The 20,783-nt window shown below is 36.7% G+C and overlaps 1 protein-coding gene across 5 annotated transcripts in view; it reads right to left on the bottom strand.

The window, feature by feature from the left end:
- The window catches only part of CHL1 (cell adhesion molecule L1 like), a 210,131-nt gene that overhangs the window by 45,061 nt on the left and 144,287 nt on the right, over positions 1-20,783 (bottom strand). For 4 of the 5 annotated variants that reach the window (XM_030307262.1, XM_030307255.1, XM_032592340.1 and 1 more), the window contains exons 6-10: positions 14,021-14,143; positions 12,759-12,929; positions 11,750-11,797; positions 9,313-9,433; positions 4,889-5,073 (exon numbers count right to left, since the gene is read on the bottom strand). In XM_030307262.1, coding sequence (XP_030163122.1) covers positions 4,889-5,073; positions 9,313-9,433; positions 11,750-11,797; positions 12,759-12,929; positions 14,021-14,143 — 648 coding nt within the window. The remainder of the gene's footprint in view (positions 1-4,888; positions 5,074-9,312; positions 9,434-11,749; positions 11,798-12,758; positions 12,930-14,020; positions 14,144-20,783) is intronic. The other variant, XM_030307261.1, reaches the window with a different exon arrangement.

Genomic DNA, 20,783 nt, shown 5'->3' with positions numbered 1-20,783 from the left:
AGGGACGTGCCCTAGAAATTATTCCATACGGTGTGGACTTAGTTACTAAATCTTAAATTAAATATGTGTATTCATCACCTATAATCTGTAAATATTTAGTCGTTTAGGTTAAAATGCAATAGTCCAAATTATAAACTGCACATGATTCTCTGAGGTGTATGTATATGTACATTTTTATGTTATTGTTATTTTTTTGTCTTTTCACATTACCACAATAAAATCAGACATTTGAGTTAGAGGGAAAAAAATTCCACGAACATGAAAATTTCCATGCTTACAACAGTAAACTAATATTGCTTTCAGAGCAAAAACTAAATGTAAAAACATAAATCATAGGGATATAATATACAGCATGTTGACTGTAGTCAATAATACTGTTTGCATATTTGAAAGTTGCTAAGAGAGTCATCTTAAAAGTTCTCATGAAAAGAAAAAAAAATTTGTTACTGTGTGGCCATAGATGTTAACTAGACTTAACCTGGTGATCATTTTGCAATATATACAAATATCGAATCATTATGTTGTACACCTGAAATTAATGTTATCAATGATATCTCCATAAAAATAATAAAATAAAGAAGATTATGTAATGATGACATTTCTCTAAATACCCATGCATAATAAAATACGGATTTTATCTCTACTCTCACCCTACAAATTTCATTAACCCCTGGTATCCATATTAAGCTTAAGTTATCAGCCTATCTGATTCTACCTCCTTGCAGACCAAGGACTGAGCTTGAGAGATACCATCTAACTCGCTTAGAGTCACCAACAAAAGAAGCCCCACTCTGTGTTCTGGCCACTTCGTGGATCTGTGAACCTGTAAACTGAGTAGCACTGGGACTCCAAGGAAAATGTGATGTTATTACTAGTTAATTGCTATTTTACTAACTCAGACCACTGATAGGAACGAAGTCCAAATTGCTTTACTAACTTTCATTTTGTGCTCCCAAATCCAAGTTCCTTCAACATCTATCCACTGGAGGGTGATACCAAGGCGTTTTATATATTCACTAGAAATCATTGCTAAACTTTAGCTCTTTTGAATAAGCTTTTTAAGTGCTCGGGTATTTGTTTTATGTTTCTCAGATAAATACAGAGCCATGGAGGAACCTTACCCTTCCTTGTGTCTCCTCTGCTTGGCACAAGGAGAACAGACACATGTGGAATAATTACAAGTTGAAGTGAAATGATTGATCCCCAAAGACTCTAGTGAAAAAGGCATAGGGAGGAAAGAAAATGTTGGATAGGAGGGAATCACTGACTTCTAGTAATTCAGTCTCATCATGCCATGTCTTGGTTGAACATATTTAGCTAGTTGCTACTTTGTTCACAAAAGAATGTAGAGTGAGCCCGAGGACATTGGCTATGAATCAGGATATTTTTGGTGAGTAAAGTGAGTCTAGGGACACACAGGGACAGAGAACAAACAGATGTTTGCCAAAGCTTCAAACACGTAACTCTATTCCTGAAGGGTAAGATCTAGTTGAAAGAAGACGAAGAAAAACTCAAGAGAAAGGAATAAAAAAACCAAAACAAAACCAAAAACAGATAAAAAGGAAAATCCTGAGAGAAAACATCAGTGAATCCCATTCTTTTATCCATTATCCTAAAAGATACATGATAAATGATGAGAATAACTTATGCTGCAACTTTACTCATTTTGTCATAATTATATATAAAGAAAGATGATAATTTCCCTATGTTGCTAAAAAGTGAGATGCAAATGACTAAGCATTTAGAATATAACAAGTTAATGAGAAACATTTATCACTGAAAGGAAAATGAAATAAAATAGGAAATTTGGTACCTATAAAACAACACAGAGGCTATTTTCTTAGTAACAGATTCCTACTAAATATCTATGTTCTATTAAATCAAAATTGTGAGGTTTATCAACCTTGGATTTAATTGTAGTTTTTTAGAAAAAATAGATCATTTGAAAACGAGGCTCTCTTAAGTTTATCAATGTCTGAATTGCACTCGAGTTCATGATAGCTTTTTAAAATGCAAGACAGTTATGGGTATGTAATTCTATGTAAATATTTTCCTATTACAGCAAAATTCAAAAGTTTAAATGGTTCAAAAGTTTACAACATGAGAATGGTGCAAGTTGGTGGGAGTTTATTTTTAAATAATCAGTTGAAGGGCACCTGGGTGGCTCAGGGGGTTAAGCGTCTGACATCGGCTCATGTCATGATCCCACAGTTCATGAGTTTGAGCCTTGCGTTGGGCTCTGTGCTGACAGCTCAGAGCCTGGAGCCTGCTTTGGATTCTGTCTCACTCTCTCTGCTCCTCCCCAGCTTGCACTCTGTCCGTCTGCCTCTTTCTCTCTCAAATAAACACTAAAATAAATAAATAAATAAATAAATAAATAAATAAATAAATAAATAAATAATCAGTTGAAATGTGATTGTGGTCATATTCTGTTTTTTGGACTTAGAATGCTTAGATGTCATTTTAATGTTTATCTTTTTATTGAATGTGCACTATTTGTATCATAGATATCTAGAAAGGATAGCTGTGCCTCATCAAGACATCCTAGCTGTTTTTATTTACCTGGATTAGACAATTTGAAAATGCACACGGTCTTCATATTTAGGATGTTGTAACTTAAATTACAGAATTTGACTATGTTTAGTAATAAAGAAGAAATATCACATCTACAGAGACTACAAAACAATACATGCTTTTACTTAAGCACAAATGGGTGTTTTCAGAATGGACTCAATTTTCAAAATTCATGGTTACATTGCTTTGTGATCATATGGTAATTCTTGTTATTCAATTTGAGTTGCTAAACAAGAGACAAAAAAGGGGAAAGGAGATATAGGAAGGCAGAAGACAAGTGAATGAAAGTAAGCTGATCTGCGCATATGATAAATGAAGGTTGTATTTCTTGGTTTCACACATATACACAAAAAAGAAAAAATGACTTCTTGAGCCCAGTTTGCTTTTCACTTGCATGTGTGAAAAGAAACTCCTAAAACATACAACTGAGGGCACACTTAGTAGCTTCTCATTAAGGAGAAAAGATTAAATGTTCCTAATAAAAACATAATTTACATCTCAATAGTGCTAATAGCTGTTTTATGAATAGTGAGGACAATTTGTTCAGGAAACCTGTATTCCTTTGGAGTCCTAGAGTCAACATTTTAAACTGCGTAATTAAGTTTACATCCTTGAGTTTTTATTTTTTTTTGCAACCCTTGCAATTCTTTTCAAAGCTTCAGTCTTATAGTCAAGAAAACCGTGGCCAGATTGTTAAAATATTCAGCTACCGTAGCAATGTTCCAGCCATCTGGAAGGATTTCTAACAGTCAGCAATTTGGAGTAGGAGCAGCTAACAACTAGACATGTCTGGTTCGTAGATATACGTGTTTACACTGGGGCAGGGGTAGGGGGCTACAGAAAAATATCCCTGCTGCATGGTGTAGCCGATTTATATAGAAGCAGCAAATGAAAAAAAAAAAAAACAATGAAGCATCAAATGATGAATAAAAATATATATAAACTTCTCAAATCTTCCTTTTTGAATTTCTTTGTGAATAATTCCAGGTCAGAAGAATATATCACTGATGGCAAATGTTGATATTTATGCATAATATTAAGATGTCACCTATACCAGTTTTGCTTTTGTTGAATCAAGGAAAATGATACTCTCATCTTTGGTTTTCCATTCTTCTTAACTGAACTGACCATATACATTGTGGGTGAGGTCTTAAAAACATGGTGTTATTCCAAACAGCACCTAGACCAAAACATCTATCTTAACATTTACTTGTAAATGTAATCTGTGTCTAAGTCTTCATTTTTTCCCATTCATTAAAACAGCTTTTTACTTAGATGTTCCTTGTACAGATTGAAGGTTTAAGAGGTAAACTTTATTGGAATATAAATGGAAACCCTAGAGCATCAGTTCACTAAATGGGACCCTGAAAGAGACAATTCCTTTCACTAGTTAAGCCCTCACAGCACTAAATGAGTACAAATGCAGTAATCAATCCATTAATTTGATCAATTCAGTCAACCAAACCATAGATAGGAGACCTCACTGTAACTAGACCCATAGAAATCAGTGTGCATCAATCAGATTCATAAGATGCCCAGATAAACTTTACTTGCAGGGCAGGTACAGCCCCAATATCCACATTGTGTGGCTTCCCTCTTTTTTAAATGATGATATCATGGTCTATTTATTTCTATGAATACAAGCAACAATAGCTAATCCTCTATTGAACAAAACGTGTGGGTTTACAGAGATAAGTTTACTATAATATGTATCTTGCATCTTTTGATAGAAAATTAGTATTTACAGCACTCAGTCTACTCCATCCCCATAAGTAGCATATTGAATATCATGTGAACCCAAGATATGGACCAAAAAAACAAAACAAAACAAAACAAAAAAACAACCTTATCTAGGAAAGAACTAACACAATTTGCCTGATACCCTCTTTTTTTTTGAGGAAGAAACTAAGGTACAGAAAGTCAAAGTAAATTGATTAAAGAGACAGCAAGTTAACCACAGGACTGGGAAACAAACTCTAAGCTTTTTTCCAAGCTCCTCAAAATAATTTGTCTTTGTAATGCTTACTTCTTCTATGATTTAATATTATGCAGTGTCATATATATAATAAAAATTGTGTGAAAGTCAGGTGTGTTTAATACCTAACATGAGGTCTTTTCTTTCCATTTGTCCCTTTTACAAGGTTTTGCAGGTTAAATGTCAAATCTGGTTAACTGAAGTATAATATAGTTCAATACCCACTCTAAAAACAAAAGTTTAAACAGCTTACCTGTTTTAACATATATGCTTTGGAATTATAGGTTCACCTTTTTTTTTCTTTAATAGAAGAAAAATAAATCAATATGGGGAAAGTACCTTCTACTACAACATGAAAATCATGAGAGGTTGATCCTAAGAAATTGTTGGCTGTGCAGCGATAATTCCCTCTGTCCCGGTAGGAAACGTTCTCTATCTTCAAAGTCTTGCCATAATTTTCTTTTGTTTCTCTTCCTTTGGGTAGATCACCACCTATTTTGTTCCAATCAACCTGTGGAGTTGGTCTGCAAAACAATAAATACACGATAAACATTTTTTAAGCTGCAAAATTAAAATCAAAGCTACTCACAGGATACATCACTTAACATATTGCTTTTACATATGCTCTCAGAGTTCCAGTAAGTAACAATCAGCCTTCCCAGGGCACGGACCTGTACTCCACCATCGATGGTGAACGCTGGATTGGATCAGGTCTCCTTTAATGCAAGCACCTTTAATAGTCTGCTTCCATGGAAATCATGCTTCTTCCATTAAGAGGACTAACTATCTATCATAGCTGAATAGGTATATATAGATAAAGGGTGGGTAATTGGATCCACAGAAATATTAAAAGATTTTTTTTCAAGGTTTTAATATTTTACCAGAAATATTTTAAGTGTGAAACCTCCTTATAGGTGATTTGGAGTGGCTAGAAATAATAGCCCTCCTCCCCATGTGAGTTTGAAAAACAAGATAAAGTAGGACCCAATAGTAAGCAGAGGGAAGTGCTATCCTCTTAATACAAATGAAGCTGATAGTGGAGAACATGGCGCAGATGTGATAACTGTATGTGATGGCTGGACCAAGAACGGCCTGTTTTAGGGCAAGGTGGGCTCTGGGCAGACATGGCTACCCAAGTGGCTTTCTTCCTTGGTTGGGGAATAGAGAAAAGTAGGGGGGAGGGGAGCAAGGAGGAGGGGGCAGATGAACCACATCTCCCTTGCTTAGAAAGATGAGATCACCCAATCAAACCAAACAAACAAAAAACTGAACTAAACTAAAACCAAACTGATAACTTGTCATACATCAAGAGAATAACTGTCTCCACCTTAAGGAGGAAAACAGTAGTGGGGAATCAAGCCACCTGGGTTTAAGAAAAATGCCAGCTCAGGAAAACCAGACAAGCAGAGGGTTGGTGACCTTTATGACTCTTGTGATTTACAAGTCATGTGGAAAACACCAATGGCTGGGGCACCTGGGTGGCTCAGTCAGTTAAGCATCCAGTTTTGGCTCAGGTCATGATCTCACGGTTTGTGAGTTCGAGCCCTACGTAGGCGCTCTGTGCTGACAGCTCAGAGCCTGGAGGCTGCTTCGGATTCTGTGTCTCCATCTCTCTCCCTGCCCCTTCCCCACTCATGTTTTCTCTCTCTCTCAAAAATAAATAAACATTTAAAAGAAAAGAAAAGAAAACACTGAAGGCTGATTTTAATATATTTTTTTATTTCTCTTCTCCGGTTGGGTTACATGAATGGAAAAACTTAATTTTGCTATTTTTATTGATGCTGCTTTTCCTTGCTCTATTTATTTTTATTATGAATAGCTACAGGTTATTGACATATTCTAAAGATGGGCATTATGATCGTCACTTTATCAATGAGGATTCTAAAGCTCCAAGAAGTTAATTAATTCACTTAATGTCACTAGGGTAATAAATGACATGTTAGAACTTAAGTTTGTCTAACACTAAACTTGCTTTTTCCATGGCTGTGTTTTATTATACCTGTGCTTTTTCTATCCCTTTTCCCTTCCTAACTGTATATTCTTGGGATATATACTTGTAGCCAAATTAATTAGTTAGCAGTTAATCACTGAACAATTACCTCATATTGTTTCTGTCAATTATCTCAGACTGTTTGAATTGCTCAGGCAAGCATTAAAATAATTCCATTATTATGCAAAAACTATATAGAAGATAAAGAGGTAGGTCCCTTAATTTACACACTCTCTTCCCTTCCTCCATTCCAGGCTGAAGCCTGTAACGTGCCTTACAGATCTAGAACCACCACTTTCTATTTGCCCAGTCTGAGTACAGGGCACCCTTTTGTGGGAAACAGTAATGATGCTCCAACAGGCAGCTGGGAGATGATAGTAGCTGCTGGCTTCCTGCACACACTACCTAACAGAATGCAGAAACTCAAGTCTCCTAACTGCTTGCTTTCCACGCCATCTGTCAAAATGGCAATTTGCCAAATTACAGGCTGCTCTGGACCTAAGTTCCTCCAAACTGGTTTTTCTATGAGTTCATGCTTTAATAATGCAAGCATCTCACTTTCTGCAGGCTTCTGCAGGATTCTTCCCTTCCCTTCCCTTCCCTTCCCTTCCCTTCCCTTCCCTTCCCTTCCCTTCCCTTCCCTTCTCTTCCCTTCCCTTTCATCCTTCCTGCCTGCCTTCCTTCTGTCCTTTCTTTTTTGCCAGTCCTTGAAAACCAGTCTAATCCTTTATACCTATCCCTTGAGAGAACAGAATAAAATGATTATCTACAAGTATCAGGTAAACATGAGACCTAATTTATCTAGTGACATATCTCTCCTATTCCAAGAATATCCAGCTATATTCTTGTCAATTTTTTTCTTTTTTTTTAAATTTAAGGAACATTCACTAACAGCATTTGGGCAGTGAAAATTTGAGGGAAAACATAATGCTTAATCCCCTTTTTAAAGAAGTTTATTTATTTTGAGAGAAAAAGAGAAACATGGGAGGAGCAGAGAAGTGGGGGGTGGTGGGGAAAGAGAATCCCATGCAGGCTTCGCACTGCCAGGGCAGAGCTCAACGTGGGGCTCGATCTCACCAACCAAGAGATCGTGACCTGAGCCGAAACCAAGAGTCAGATTCTCAACCGAATGAGCCACACTGGCACCCCTTAATCCCTTTTTATATACAAACATGCACTATCTCATACTCTCAAATTTTGTTCAGGTACTTATCCAGCCAATTTTTGCTAGTATACTTCCTTGCTCTTCCTACATTTTTATAGTGTAGCATCTTGAAGTAGAGTCACACCTACCTTAAACTCAAGAATTTACAAGTTACAGAGGCAAGAGAGTGAAGAAACAGTTTGATACCAATAATCAACAGAGGGAAGCGACAATACCCCCCTCTACTTCCAATGAAGCTCCCACAGGGTGAGAGCAAGTGTGAATTGGCACCTGAATGTGCACTTTCCACTCAGTGCCTGCCCTTCTGAATGAGATTCATTGTTGTTTTAACTATTCCAAATTCCTGCCTTATTCACAGAATTTATAGAATCTAAACCCCTCCATATCGGTTTCTTTGTGAAAGTTTTCCTGTTTTAATGAATAGTATCAACATTTTCATTGCGACTAACCATTTACTGAAGTATAGACCTACAGCCACTTCTTCAGATTCAGAAACAATGCCATTCTTTGTGTCGGCCCTCCTCCACCTCCCCCTTAATTGAACAGACCATTCATTGGGTTGAACTGAAATACATTAAATCTAGAGGTAGTTTAGGGTTCTGAAGACAGGATGGAACTCCAGCTCCACTTTATACTGAGCTTGAACAAGTTCAATCAAGCCGCTGGGCGTCATTTACCTAACCTGCAAATGGGAATAATGGCCGCCTTGAGACGTGGTGAGCATGAAGTGAGCTTATGCATGCCATTTCAAACACATAAGCAACCTGTATATCTTTGCCAGATGGAGAGAGACGTTTACAAAGCTAAGGGGCTGCAAAACCATTAAAATTGGCTCTTTTTCTTCATAAACCAATTTAAAATAACTCATTCAGAATATATATTGAGTTATGAATGAATACAATTTTTAAAATTTCAAATCCCAGTTCACCAACCAGATGCCCAGCTAGAAGAGTCCCTTGACTAAGTATTAAATAAGATAGTGCTGATTTACAAAGGCTTAGGGTGTTTGCTCAACAAATGTAACAATTTCAAGACACGACCAAGTGACATTTTTTGGAGGATTTGGAAACCTGCATTGATTTTTCAGACGAGAAGAAGCTGAGTTAATTATATTCTTAGATGAAATTCTCTGAAAGTACATGCTCTGGACCTCTTTGTATGCAAAGGGCAGCAGGGTGAAATAATAGATAAATAAGGCTCCTTGCAACCTGAAAAGCAATCAGAACCCATAGCATAGCAAGAAGGAGTGGGAGAAAATGTGATAGCAGAGACACAAAAACCTGGCACCCACAGTAAGAGACTGGCAAGTAACAACTTCAAGCTCTAAGGATGGCATCCCCCTACTGACGTAGGTAAGGAGAATGTTTTCATTGTCACCTCCATTCACACTATCACAAACTGACAGAGCAATCTAATTATAAATCAATCTCAGTCACAGCCTGAAGTCTGTAGAGTGAAGTGCAAATTACTTCCTCCAGAAAAGTGGTAACAGAATTTTTTTAAAAGAAATCATTTTAAAAATGTGTATATAGGATTAACTGCTTAACTAATGCATTATTCTGTATAGAAAGGGATTGACAAAGTCATGAACGGGGTCAAGTTACTCACAGGCCTTCAGCAAAACACTCAAGCAGCAGGGTGTCCCCTTTGAGGATGGTAACTGAGGACGCACTGCCACTTTCAGTAGGAGGCAACAGCAATCTGGGTTTTCTTTGCTTGATCGAATTTGCTATAATACAGAAAAGAAAAGTCACATACTTTTTTCCAAATGAAGACAGTTAAAATCCTGTGGTACTAAATCTTTCTTAAAACTTAAAATGTATTTACCTATATGCTCCTATGTATATATACAAAGATGTATTTTTAATATATTGCCATTTAAATAAACTCCATTCTTACCACGAAGCATGGATGGTCCCTCAGAATCAATAACTTAGTGTAGCACCAAGTTTTAAGAAGATCATGACTGAAAACACATCTTCAAATTTCACAAGTTCAAGTACGGTTGAAGATAATTCGTTTTTTTTTTTTTTTTAAGTTTATTTAAAGACAGAGAGAGAGAGTGAGTGTGCAGGCATAGTGAGAGAGAGGCAGAGAGAGAGACACACACACACGGAATCTGAAGCAGGTTCCAGGCTCTGAGCTGACACAGAGCCCGATGTGAGGCTTGAACTCACAAATGGTGAGATGACTCACAAATAACCTGAGCTGAAGTCCACCTCTTAACCCAATGAGCCCTCCAGATGCCCCAAGACAATTAGTTTCTTGATGAAAGTCCTTAAAAGTTAACAGATAGCCTATGATTTTATATTCCACACTTTAATCAGACCTTGCCATGTCTAATGGCTGTGTATGAATTTGAATTTCATTTAGTATGCCTAAGTATTTTATAAGATGCTTGTTACAATAGAGCTTCCCGAGCCTTGCTCCCAGAAATTCTGATTCAGGAAGCGTATGGTGGACACCATGCATCTATGAAGTGGGCAAGTTCTTTAAGGTGACTCTATTTACAATCTCAGCCCCTCAAAGAAACATAGTGCTTCAGGGAATGATAAGCAAACATTTTCAGTAACTACATATTGTAATGTTCCCTTTGTTACATGCTCAAGAATGCTTTTCAAATACAACGGCAAATGAGGGCTTTCATTTTCAATGTAAGTTTTAACATCATTTCCAAATGTTCTCACAAATTGTTTTTTGTCCATCCAATGTCAATGTGATTTGACACGATGTGGAAGGTGCAAACAGCTGACATTCAGAGTAGAGAAATGAAAAGCCCTGATAGCAATGTGCACATGCTATAGCTTCCTTACAAGTATGTGTTTATCAAAAAATAATTGTTGAACACACAGTACATGCTATTATTTTTACTAAGGGGTGTACAGATACAAGGAACATGTCTGGGTTATTGACCTCAATAATGCAGTTGGGGAAGTATATTTAATCAATCCACCTTCAAACTGAGAAGGCACCGAGAAGAGTCCTCTTCCAGCCCTTCTGATGTTGCCAGTGTATCAGTAATCTAGATGAAGCCACTGGCCCCCATGACATGAAGAACATTTGTTGCATTCACATAAATGAACTGTGGAAAACTAGTTATATGATTCAGGTTCACTCAGGCATCTTCCATACAACACTAGTTCTAGTACCTGTCCTGTGGGGGAAAATTGTAATATTTCACAGACAAATGAGTTACGAAAATGCAGTAAACTGTATTAGAGTTACAGCCCAATGTTAAAGTACTCTGAGAAGTCTTACAAGAAACATAACCATTTAACTTTCTTAAACCTAGTGTTTTCTCTACTGTTTCTTTCTTCTATGTACATGTAACAACTATCAACCAAAATGTCACTCAAAAAGGACAGAAGTCTTAGGAGACCCAAATATACATGTTGGGGGCACCTGGGTGGCTCAGTCCGTTAAGTGCCCCACTTCAGCTCAGATCATGATCTCACAGTTTGTGAGTTTGAGCCCCGCATTGGGCTCTCTGCTGTCAGTATGGAGACTGCTTGGGATCCTCTGTCCCCCTCTCTCTCTGCCCCTCCACTGTTCATGCCTTCTCTCTCAAAAATAAACATTTAAAATATATATATATACATACTGGGGCACCTGCGTGGCAAGTTGTGTGAGTGTTCAACTTTTGATTTTGGCTCAGGTCATGATCCCAGGGTTGTGGGATTGAGCCCTGTGTTGAGATTCTCTTTCTTTCTCCCTCAGCCCCTCCCCGCCAACTCTCTCTTTCTCTCTCTCTCTCAAAAAAAATACATATACGTGTGGGAGGGTATGTGTATTTGTCTATGTGAATTATATCATATATAAATATAGATACTTTTGCATAGTGAGGAATTTATAAATATCACTCTTTTGCATATAGTTAAGGATGGGGGGGGTAATAGAAACCTCTTTGCGAAGGGGTTTCCTTTATAGAAATATCAGTATTTTAATATACTCATGAACATAGTAACAGAAAAATTTAAGCTTTGAGATGACAATGAGTTACAAAAGGTAAAAATAAATGCCAACCCTCTTCACGTGATCAACTTACCCTTGGAACCAATTTCTGTGGATGAACTTGAGTCATTAGCATGCCTTACTGAAATAAAAAAAAATTAAAGAAAAAACTCACAAACATAATGGTAGGCGCTAGTATCAATAATGAATGGAAAGTCACAGTTTTGTCTAAGAAAAATTACAAAATGAGATATAACCATGCTTCACTAGAACATCATCTTAGGGGATATCTTTGAAAAAAAAAATGTATAATGAGCTTAATCTTGAACTACCACAGATGAGTCCAAGGTCGAGAGGACACAGATTACAGCTCTATTACAGAGAACTGAGGCTGCCAAAAGTGATGCTATAGTGAAGACCTGGCAAAGTGTATCTACACATAACAATGAAAAAAAAAACATGAACCAAATTAGACAATGAAATGGTAATGCCAACTTTCGACTCTCCCAGAGCCAATTATTCAGTCAGTGAACTGTCGGGGATTATCTCTGCCCTTTGAATCTTATGGTTCTTTCTCCCACTAATGACTTTTTCCCATTTGGGAACCCAGACTGGCATCTGCAGAATCAAGCAGGGAAGAGAGGCAATTCAAATAACTTTGCCAATTTGGGAAGAACAACAAAGCTTGATGTAATAAAAAAAAAAAATTATAATATTCAATCTTTTTATTTTCAACTCCTATTTTCTTCGACATTTTCAGCCTTCTAGTTACTCAAGATCACGATGCATCAAAGCCTGAGACTTGCTTCAGAAACCTTAGAATGTCATCGTGTATTGCACCCACTGCAAATGACCAGATCCTGCAGACGTCAAATGAAGTATACTTGTACTGTGAATTGAGATTTGATTTTCTGGCTCTGAGAGACAGAGCTACTGTAGGTCTGCAGCTGCAGCTGTCTCTTTCATCTGGATGAAGTCTCTAGAGTTGAACTAAACAATGGCGGAAAATATCCACCCAGCTTTAACTGGCTTCAGCCAGAATGAAATTGCAGGCTCATTTGTATTCAGCATTCACGACGAAACGATAAATTATTTGGACTTACAACTGTTAACTGTTAGTTTCATTGGCATTTTCTGCACAATAGTCCTCAATCTTGGGAATGCAGCAAAGCAACAGTAATCATTTCGACTGTCTTTTTCTTCCACATTTGCAAAGTACAGATCTCCCTTTTGACTCATGTATACTCTTTCATCTTGTTCAATGTGTTCTAACTCTGGAAGGAAACATTTTGTCATTAATAGGAGCAACTGTCCTTTATTGTGCTTCATCCCCCTTCTTTATTTTCCTTTCTTTCATATTATTTCATTTCATTTCATTGTTCATGCTTGCTCTTCCTATTCCTCACAAGTCTGGTCTTAAAATAAGAGCAGTGAGTGAGAAGTAAAAAGTACAAACAAAAATAAAAAAACAACAACAAATCCCCTGGGAACATACTTTCCACCATTAACCAAAGAAACCCACTGGTGGACAACCATTCTGTACCTTCTACCTCTCCTTACCACCTAGGCTGCTACTTCTATACTGGTGTATCTGAAAACTGGTCCAAATGGTTCAATCAAACAGATCTCCCCAAAAGTCATGTGTAAGACATGAATCTGTCTTTCCTGGATGCAGCTTGGAAAGTTCTAGAGTGATTGGAGTCTGGAATGTTTGCCTGCAGCCAAAAATAGTTTGTCTTGCTTTCTTCCAAGTACTGTACAAATATTATCATTTTTCTCTCTGCATTACAATGTGAAAACATTTAGGGCACATTGTGAAGGCACATGCCGGAAGAACTATACAAGAAGCTGGAGTTTCAACTTGAGAGTGAATACAATTTTTTTGGTGAATGAAACACAAACGTTCATGCTAATTTCTCTGTGGGTCACTCTATGTAGCAGGTAGAACATTATTAAATAGAAATATAAGGCTAGCAACACAGACCTAAGCCATCCTCAACTTTGACATGGACTATATTCCACAGGTAAGTAAGTTGTTTGGAATGCAGATAGCATTTTCTTCATAGACATACATTACCATATCAATAGCCTCTACTCTTTCAGCTATGATAAAATCAAGAGATATAGTTAAGGGTTTTCTAGTGTTTTCATGTATACACTTAATATAATATTTAAAACTTGAAACACACTCTACAGATGGATATAATTTTTTAAAAAACTATTTCATTCCACAATGATAATGTGCTTTTTCTTTTTTTCCACGTTGATAATCTTACATTGTTTTTAAATCTTTGTTCCGTTATAATATCTGACACGATGCATGAAATTAAAAGGTCTCCTATGTATGGAACAGAATGTTACTTACCAATATTCATCCAGTAAATGTGTAAAGGTGGAAGGCCTTTGGGAGGGTTGCATGGGAGGACGATTGGATCTCCCTCCTCCACTTCAAGAGGGTCAATTTTTTCTTTTGGGAATTTTGGAACATCTAGTATACAAAATTATTTAAGACAGTATTTTAAAATTAACTTTTAATGTCACAAGCAATAATATATTAACACCTTCTTTTTAAAAAATAGAGCATGCTTAACAAATTCAGTGCCCCAAATCTTGGTTCTTGTATCTCCCCTGCAGAAGAAAACACTGTTAAGAATCTGGGGTGTATCCTTATAAAACTTTAAAAATGCTTCTACATTTTGCAAGTGAAGACGACAAATATTTTTGCTATGTGACATCAACTAGCAACAATATGTTGTGCGTATTTCTCTGCATAGAACTACAAGTTCTGAGTCACAGGATTCACTGAGTTTAGTATCTGATAGATAACTTTTTTATTCAAACACTGTGATTTATTTTCTAGGCAGATACATATTTTCTGCCTTGGCTTTACTGTGAAGTCCTTGATTTAATGGGCAAATACTCCATTCAAAGCAAAACCAAACTAAATTAAAAATTCAAAGCCCACATGGGGCAAATAGTATGAATACAAAAAGCCAAACATGACCATTTTAAGTTGCTAAGAGAGTCTTCCACATTGGAATCACTCCCAGAAAATGAAATTTTAAATGAAATGGAATTGATGTAGGAAAGGAGAGTTGGCAATATTTTAACATTTTTCCCCCATTCAGGAGGCAGTTTCCTAAGAGGGCAATACAATTACAATGGAAATCTAAGTCACAACTAAGCAGAATGTGAAACCCAGCACCACTGTGTGATTATTTTTATGAAATTATTTATAAAATCATTTTAAGAACACTCAAAATGTATTATGCCTGAACACTACATTAACACCGTATGATTTTATTAGGGGGTTTTGAATGATATAATTAATAAGTCTTTTATGGAAGAAAAGGACCTTACGAAGGTATGTATAACTTGCTGGCTTGATGGAATTTGTTAGGGGGTATTCCATCTCTATATTTCATTCTCAAATGGTGGTTCACAAAAGACAATCATTACTCTTGGAAGTCGAGAGATACACTCATGTATTGTAAAGTTTCTTCTGGAGGAGCTGTGTACATTTTCTATGTATTTATTCCCTTGTCCCTCAACTCCGACCCCAATTCCTTACTGGTTGAAGGAATTTGCTGACATTTCTCTTATTGATGCACCAGCTGGTTACACTGAATTGCTTTTTGTCTAAATTCAAGGACCCTTCAAGGCTTAGCACTGCAGGGGCAGTGCATTATATACAGTGCCTTTGCTAGTTTGGAAGGCAGGTTTCAGTCATGTGACTATCCTCAGTCAATTCCTCTTGGTCAACCCATTGTGGCAGATTTCTCGTAGTGAGGCTGGAAACATATCTGAAACAGCAACTATCGTGGCATCATGCTTTTGCTCTAGCTAGCATGAAATTTCCACCAAGAGACAGGAAAGTATGTCTAGGGCCATCACTATGGTAAGGTCTTGTAGGTAAAATCTCAATGCCACCTATTTGGTAATGCCTTACTTAGCTTTAACAGAGAGCAAATACTATACAAGTCATTTTGTAGAAAGTATACACCTTATGCAAATAATATGTAGCAATTTACAAAACTATTAGGTGATCAAAGCTCCAAGTTCAAATCACTTATTTAGTGTAACTTGCTGTAAAAGCCCCTTGTTCATTGGTATTGAAGTTAACAGGGCCTTTAGATAGTTACTGAATCTATTTATACTCAGAGAGAAGGGGCAACAGAGGAAGGGGAACATAGATTAGAAAATGGAAAGTGCCTGTAATCCTGTTTTATAACAAGCAAACTTTACAATGCCTTACAGGAATACACAGTTCCCTGGGTGATAGCCATTGTAAAGTAGCTAATTAATAAGATATATAAAGCCCTAATTAGAGAGCTGCCCCCTCAGAGTATTCAGAAAAATCTAATGATTCAAACAGATAGTACTGCCAGTGAAGCACTATCATCCATGCATTAATTAAATCTAGATTATAAAATTCTAATTCCAAAGATGTACATATGTAATTCAACTGGCTTCCAAGGCATCAATAATAAAAATAAAATAAAATTTATAAGCCTATCAAAACCTTTATCACTTACCATAAATCTTTGGAACAGCTTTTGATCAAAGATGAAATTATTATCAGGAAAAAGTGAAGAACATTTATATATTTAATAATTTAAGGTCTGAGAATAGATATTATAAAAGACATTAATTTGTCAGTATTTTTTTTATGGTCCTCTTCTTTGACTTTGCCACTATTTAGTAAGTCTGGTTCCATGCTAGAAAGTGAACATTTTAATGGCCACAGATAAATGTGGAATTTAATTACTGTAACTCAACAGCAGGCATGAAGCTTATCTTAATTCAAATAAAGAAACAACTCCATTTAAAAATAACTTCAACCAATGGCTTTTGCTAACTGTGTTTCTCTGGTGATAAACATTAGCATTGTTGAGTTTGGACAGATGCAACACTTTAAAAAGTGAATTGCAAACAATTATTTTTCTTTTGTGGAAGCAACTACATTGCTTTACCTCGCCAACATATTTTAAATGAGTGCTCCATAAACAGCAAAAACACAATCACTTAATTATGTTTCAGTAACACTGGACTTGACCATGGAGTAGCCTCTCTGCAAAGGAAGCAGAATGTACTTGTACATCGGTATGTACCTAAGCAGAAGTTCAAGAATGTTTGGAAATCCCGTAATAACCTAAGTCTACATGAAGTCGATTTCCTTTATATATAATGTCCCTATCAGTCTATCTGCATTAAGAAATCAAGCATTTGACAGCACCCATCTTTTTTATTACTCTGCAATAAGCTTGCACAGTTACAATTCAGTGTCACAGTCCAATTTCTAGTAACAACTCCAATGGCATACATTCCCCAAAACCCAGTCAGAATCTAGCATGAAAACACTTTTCTAGAAACTAGTTAACTGGACAGCAAGCAGTCTTCTTACTGGAACTATCAATATAAAGCAAACCAGCAAATACAAAATTTCTAAGATCTCTACAAGTTGAGATGCTGACCATGAGTTTTGAAACTCCATTTCAATTCTTTCAACCAAACACACTGAAAAAAATAACATCTTTGTAGTTGAAATGCAGATGCCTTCTAAAAAATATTTTGTATTTAGAGAAGAGTGCAAGCTGGGTTCTGGACCAAGTAGTGAAACTAATTGGCTTTGCCGCTTCAGACCAGTATTTTTACCCTTTTGTGCCCCCATTTACTTTTCTCTGGGATCCTAGAGTCCTGTGAATTCATCTCCCTAGGCTCCTTGAAAGACTCACTAGCTTAGAAGTTTCTTAAGGGAAGGATATTGTAAAATCTAAGCTGTAGAGTCTTACCATGCCAACATGCTTAATAGTAAAGAGTAGTAATGAAACGGCATCAGCATAATTTAAGTTAATACAAATCATAGTAACTAAACCACCTAAAAGAAAGCCATTAAGGTGACTTAACCACTATCAAGTTATGTAACTCTGCAGATAATCTGTCTCTGGCACACAAGTAATCTCATCAAGTCTTCTTACACTCTTTATCTCTCTGAGTCTGATACTGTACTGCCAAGCTATTTCCAACAAAAAAGTGCAACACTTTTAAGCTCATGCAGAAGATGTGTTACCTAAATGATCAAAGCACAGACAACACTATATAGCATTGTGGTTAAACACATGAACTCTGGAGCCAGCTGCTTGGGGCTGAACCCTGGCTTCATCACTTACTTAGTGATCAGAACCTGTTACTTAATGTGCTTCAGTTTCCTCATCCAAATTCACTGATTTGTGTCAAAGTTTAAATAAACCATTTCATATAAATCAATTAAATAACATGGGGCACTTAAAAATTATTCAACATATGTTGGCTAATAATCAAGTATTTTCACTTTGCCTAGTTCACCCAACCACACTGTAGAGAGAGGAGATGGGCAAAGGGACATACAGCTTTCTTCTGCTGTGCCTTCTGATTTTCTCTGTAGCCTACATTGTAATGACTTCCGTAATTCTATGCAAATATTTGGAATTAGCTTTTACAGAGGAGGTAGGGAGGAAGCCAGAGGAAAGAAACAGTAAGTTTGTCATGTAGAACCTATGATTTAATGATACTCCTCCCCATTACTGGGCAAACGTTCCTATGCCATAAAATTTTATCTATTCTTTTAATGTTTATTTACTTATTCATTTTTTGAGAGAGAGAGACAGAAAGGGTGGGAAGGGTAGAGCAGAGATGGAGGGAGAGAATCCCAAGCAGGCTCTCTGCTATCACCACCGTGAGATCATGCATGACCTGAGCTGAAATCAAGAGTCAGATGCTTAACCAACTGAGCCACCTAGGTGCCCCAATAGAACTTTATTTTGACTTCTCTCTTTGTTTACAGGACTGGATTGGTGAGCTTTTGAGTGCCTTACATTTCCATTCAGTGGGTTTAGCAAACTGCTACAGTCTGACATCATTATGATGAATGCATGACACTGAGCTCACATGCTATATCATCCCTAATTCTAGTTTCCATATGCAAAGAAATTTAATTGATTCCCATTTCCTGGAGGGTACCCCATTAATCCATTTAGGACTACAGAGAATTAACATTGCCTTTCAGTCTATGAGCTGGTAATGAATTCATGCTAAGGAAGGATACCCAATCCAGCCCATGTCATTCCAGTCATTCGCACAACATGACGGATGAGAGGAAAATCCTTGGTCTTAATTAAACCTGTAAAACTCCAAGTTGCACTCTCAACAAATTGATCTTCTTTAGTTGGCTTGCATATATCAGTAAAAGAAATTAGCATATGCTACCAGATCCTGCTTTTGCTATTCTACTCCCCCCAAATCTGAGCAATAAATAGCCACAGTATGTCTTAAGGGAATTGTCTTGAGGAATCTAAGGAAGCTATACAAATGTAGAACCTAGCAGACCAGAAATTCTAATTGGTTTCCATTAAAACAGTATATAAAGGATTGCATTCCTAAGCCTGCCATTTCGTATATTACTTTAATAGTGTATGGAAATTGCTCTAGTATTTTTATTCATTCTTTTATTCTTCAGCCTATGAATCGATAAATCAGTCACTGATAATATGCATTCAATCAGCATCTGGAGGCATACAACAAAAGAAGAATAGCATAGCATGACATCTTTACCATTTTTAAACATCCCAATTAGTATACGCACAACTAAAAGACTCTTCCAAGCAGTACATAACTAAATGCTTTAAAAACTCCAGAGAATTTTCACGTGGATTCCCTTAAGAGAACTATCTGTAATAACCAAAAATTGGAAACAATCCGAAGGGACATCAACTGGCAAATGAATAAACAAAGAGTGGTACATCCATACAGTGTAGTACTACTCAGCCATAAGAAGGAGTAAACTACTGATAAATGCTACAATGTGAGTAAGCTGTAAAATCACACAAGGTGGAAGGAGCTAGATGGGAAAATAATGTATGGAATGATTCTGTTTATATGAAATGTTCAGGAAAGAAATTTACTGAAGCAGAAAGCAGATTAGTGACTGCCTAGGGCTAGGGGTGGGAAGAGAGAGTAGTACCTACAGATGGGCATAAGGAATCTCTGGGGGATGATAAAAATGTCCTAATACTAGATTATGATGATGGTTGTACTAAAAATGTATTTTAAAAACTCAATGATTTTGCACTTAACACCAATAAAATTTATGATATGTAAATGATGCCTCAAAAAGTTGTTTTAAAAAATCAGAAAGAAAAATTGCTATAGGCTGAGACGGAGTAGGAATGGTAAGTGGAGGAAGCTGATCTGTGCTGTGAAGGATGGGCAGTACTGAATAGCCCAAAGAGAATTGTTTGTATCGTCATATCAACCACTGGCAGTTGTCAAAATAAAGACTAGAAAGACCCTCATCTTCTTCTCAGAACCACTCACCACATACACAGGATAGAAGTTTCTTGAGGACAGCCTCTGTTTTGTTCACTGCTATCTCTCAAATTACTAGAAAAGTGGCTGGCACGTGAGGGGAGTTTAATAAAGACATGTTGAATAATTCACGGACTAACTCTCCACGCCATATTGCGGGAAATCCATTTAGTGAAGTGATTTTTCCTATGTTTGAAAACAGTACATTGTGTTTGTTTGGTTGGTTTTTCTTTTACTCTTTCATTCCCTAGCAAACTCAACTGCAGTGTTATTGAAAGCAGAAAGCCGAACAGCCTGTAAAAGGTTTCTGTTTGTAAGAAGTAATAATGGGATTTCCAGTTATTGTCCTCGTGTAGAAACTTAGGGGGCTAAAAAGCCTTTAAGGTTAGTCTAAAGAAAACTTTAAGACATCAGAGATGACACTCTAAAATTCGAATCACAAAGTTTCTATTAATAAAAAAAGAACTGATTCTCTACATCTTAAGAAAAGAATCAATTGATAACATTGTAGGAAACTTTAAATGGTCTCTGACTTCTAAACCCCAAAGGATTGGGATAGCGGTCCTCTTCAACATAGAAATGATTGCAGAAAGCTGTTAGACGATGAAGTAATTTCAGGAGAGACTGGAAATGATGCATAAGAAACCTAATTTATTTTGCTTTTTTCTACAGCAGCAGAAAAACATAGCAATTACCCACTACATAGCTCACATCCAATTCTCATCTCTTCACTGCAATGCTAGCCGATTCTGGCCAGAATTACCCTCACAATGTTCATGACTTCA

This window comes from Lynx canadensis, chromosome A2 (assembly GCF_007474595.2).
Source record: "Lynx canadensis isolate LIC74 chromosome A2, mLynCan4.pri.v2, whole genome shotgun sequence".
Taxonomy (NCBI): domain Eukaryota; kingdom Metazoa; phylum Chordata; class Mammalia; order Carnivora; family Felidae; genus Lynx; species Lynx canadensis.
The sequence above is the reverse complement of the archived record's forward strand: the minus strand, read 5'-3'. Positions and strand labels throughout refer to the sequence as shown.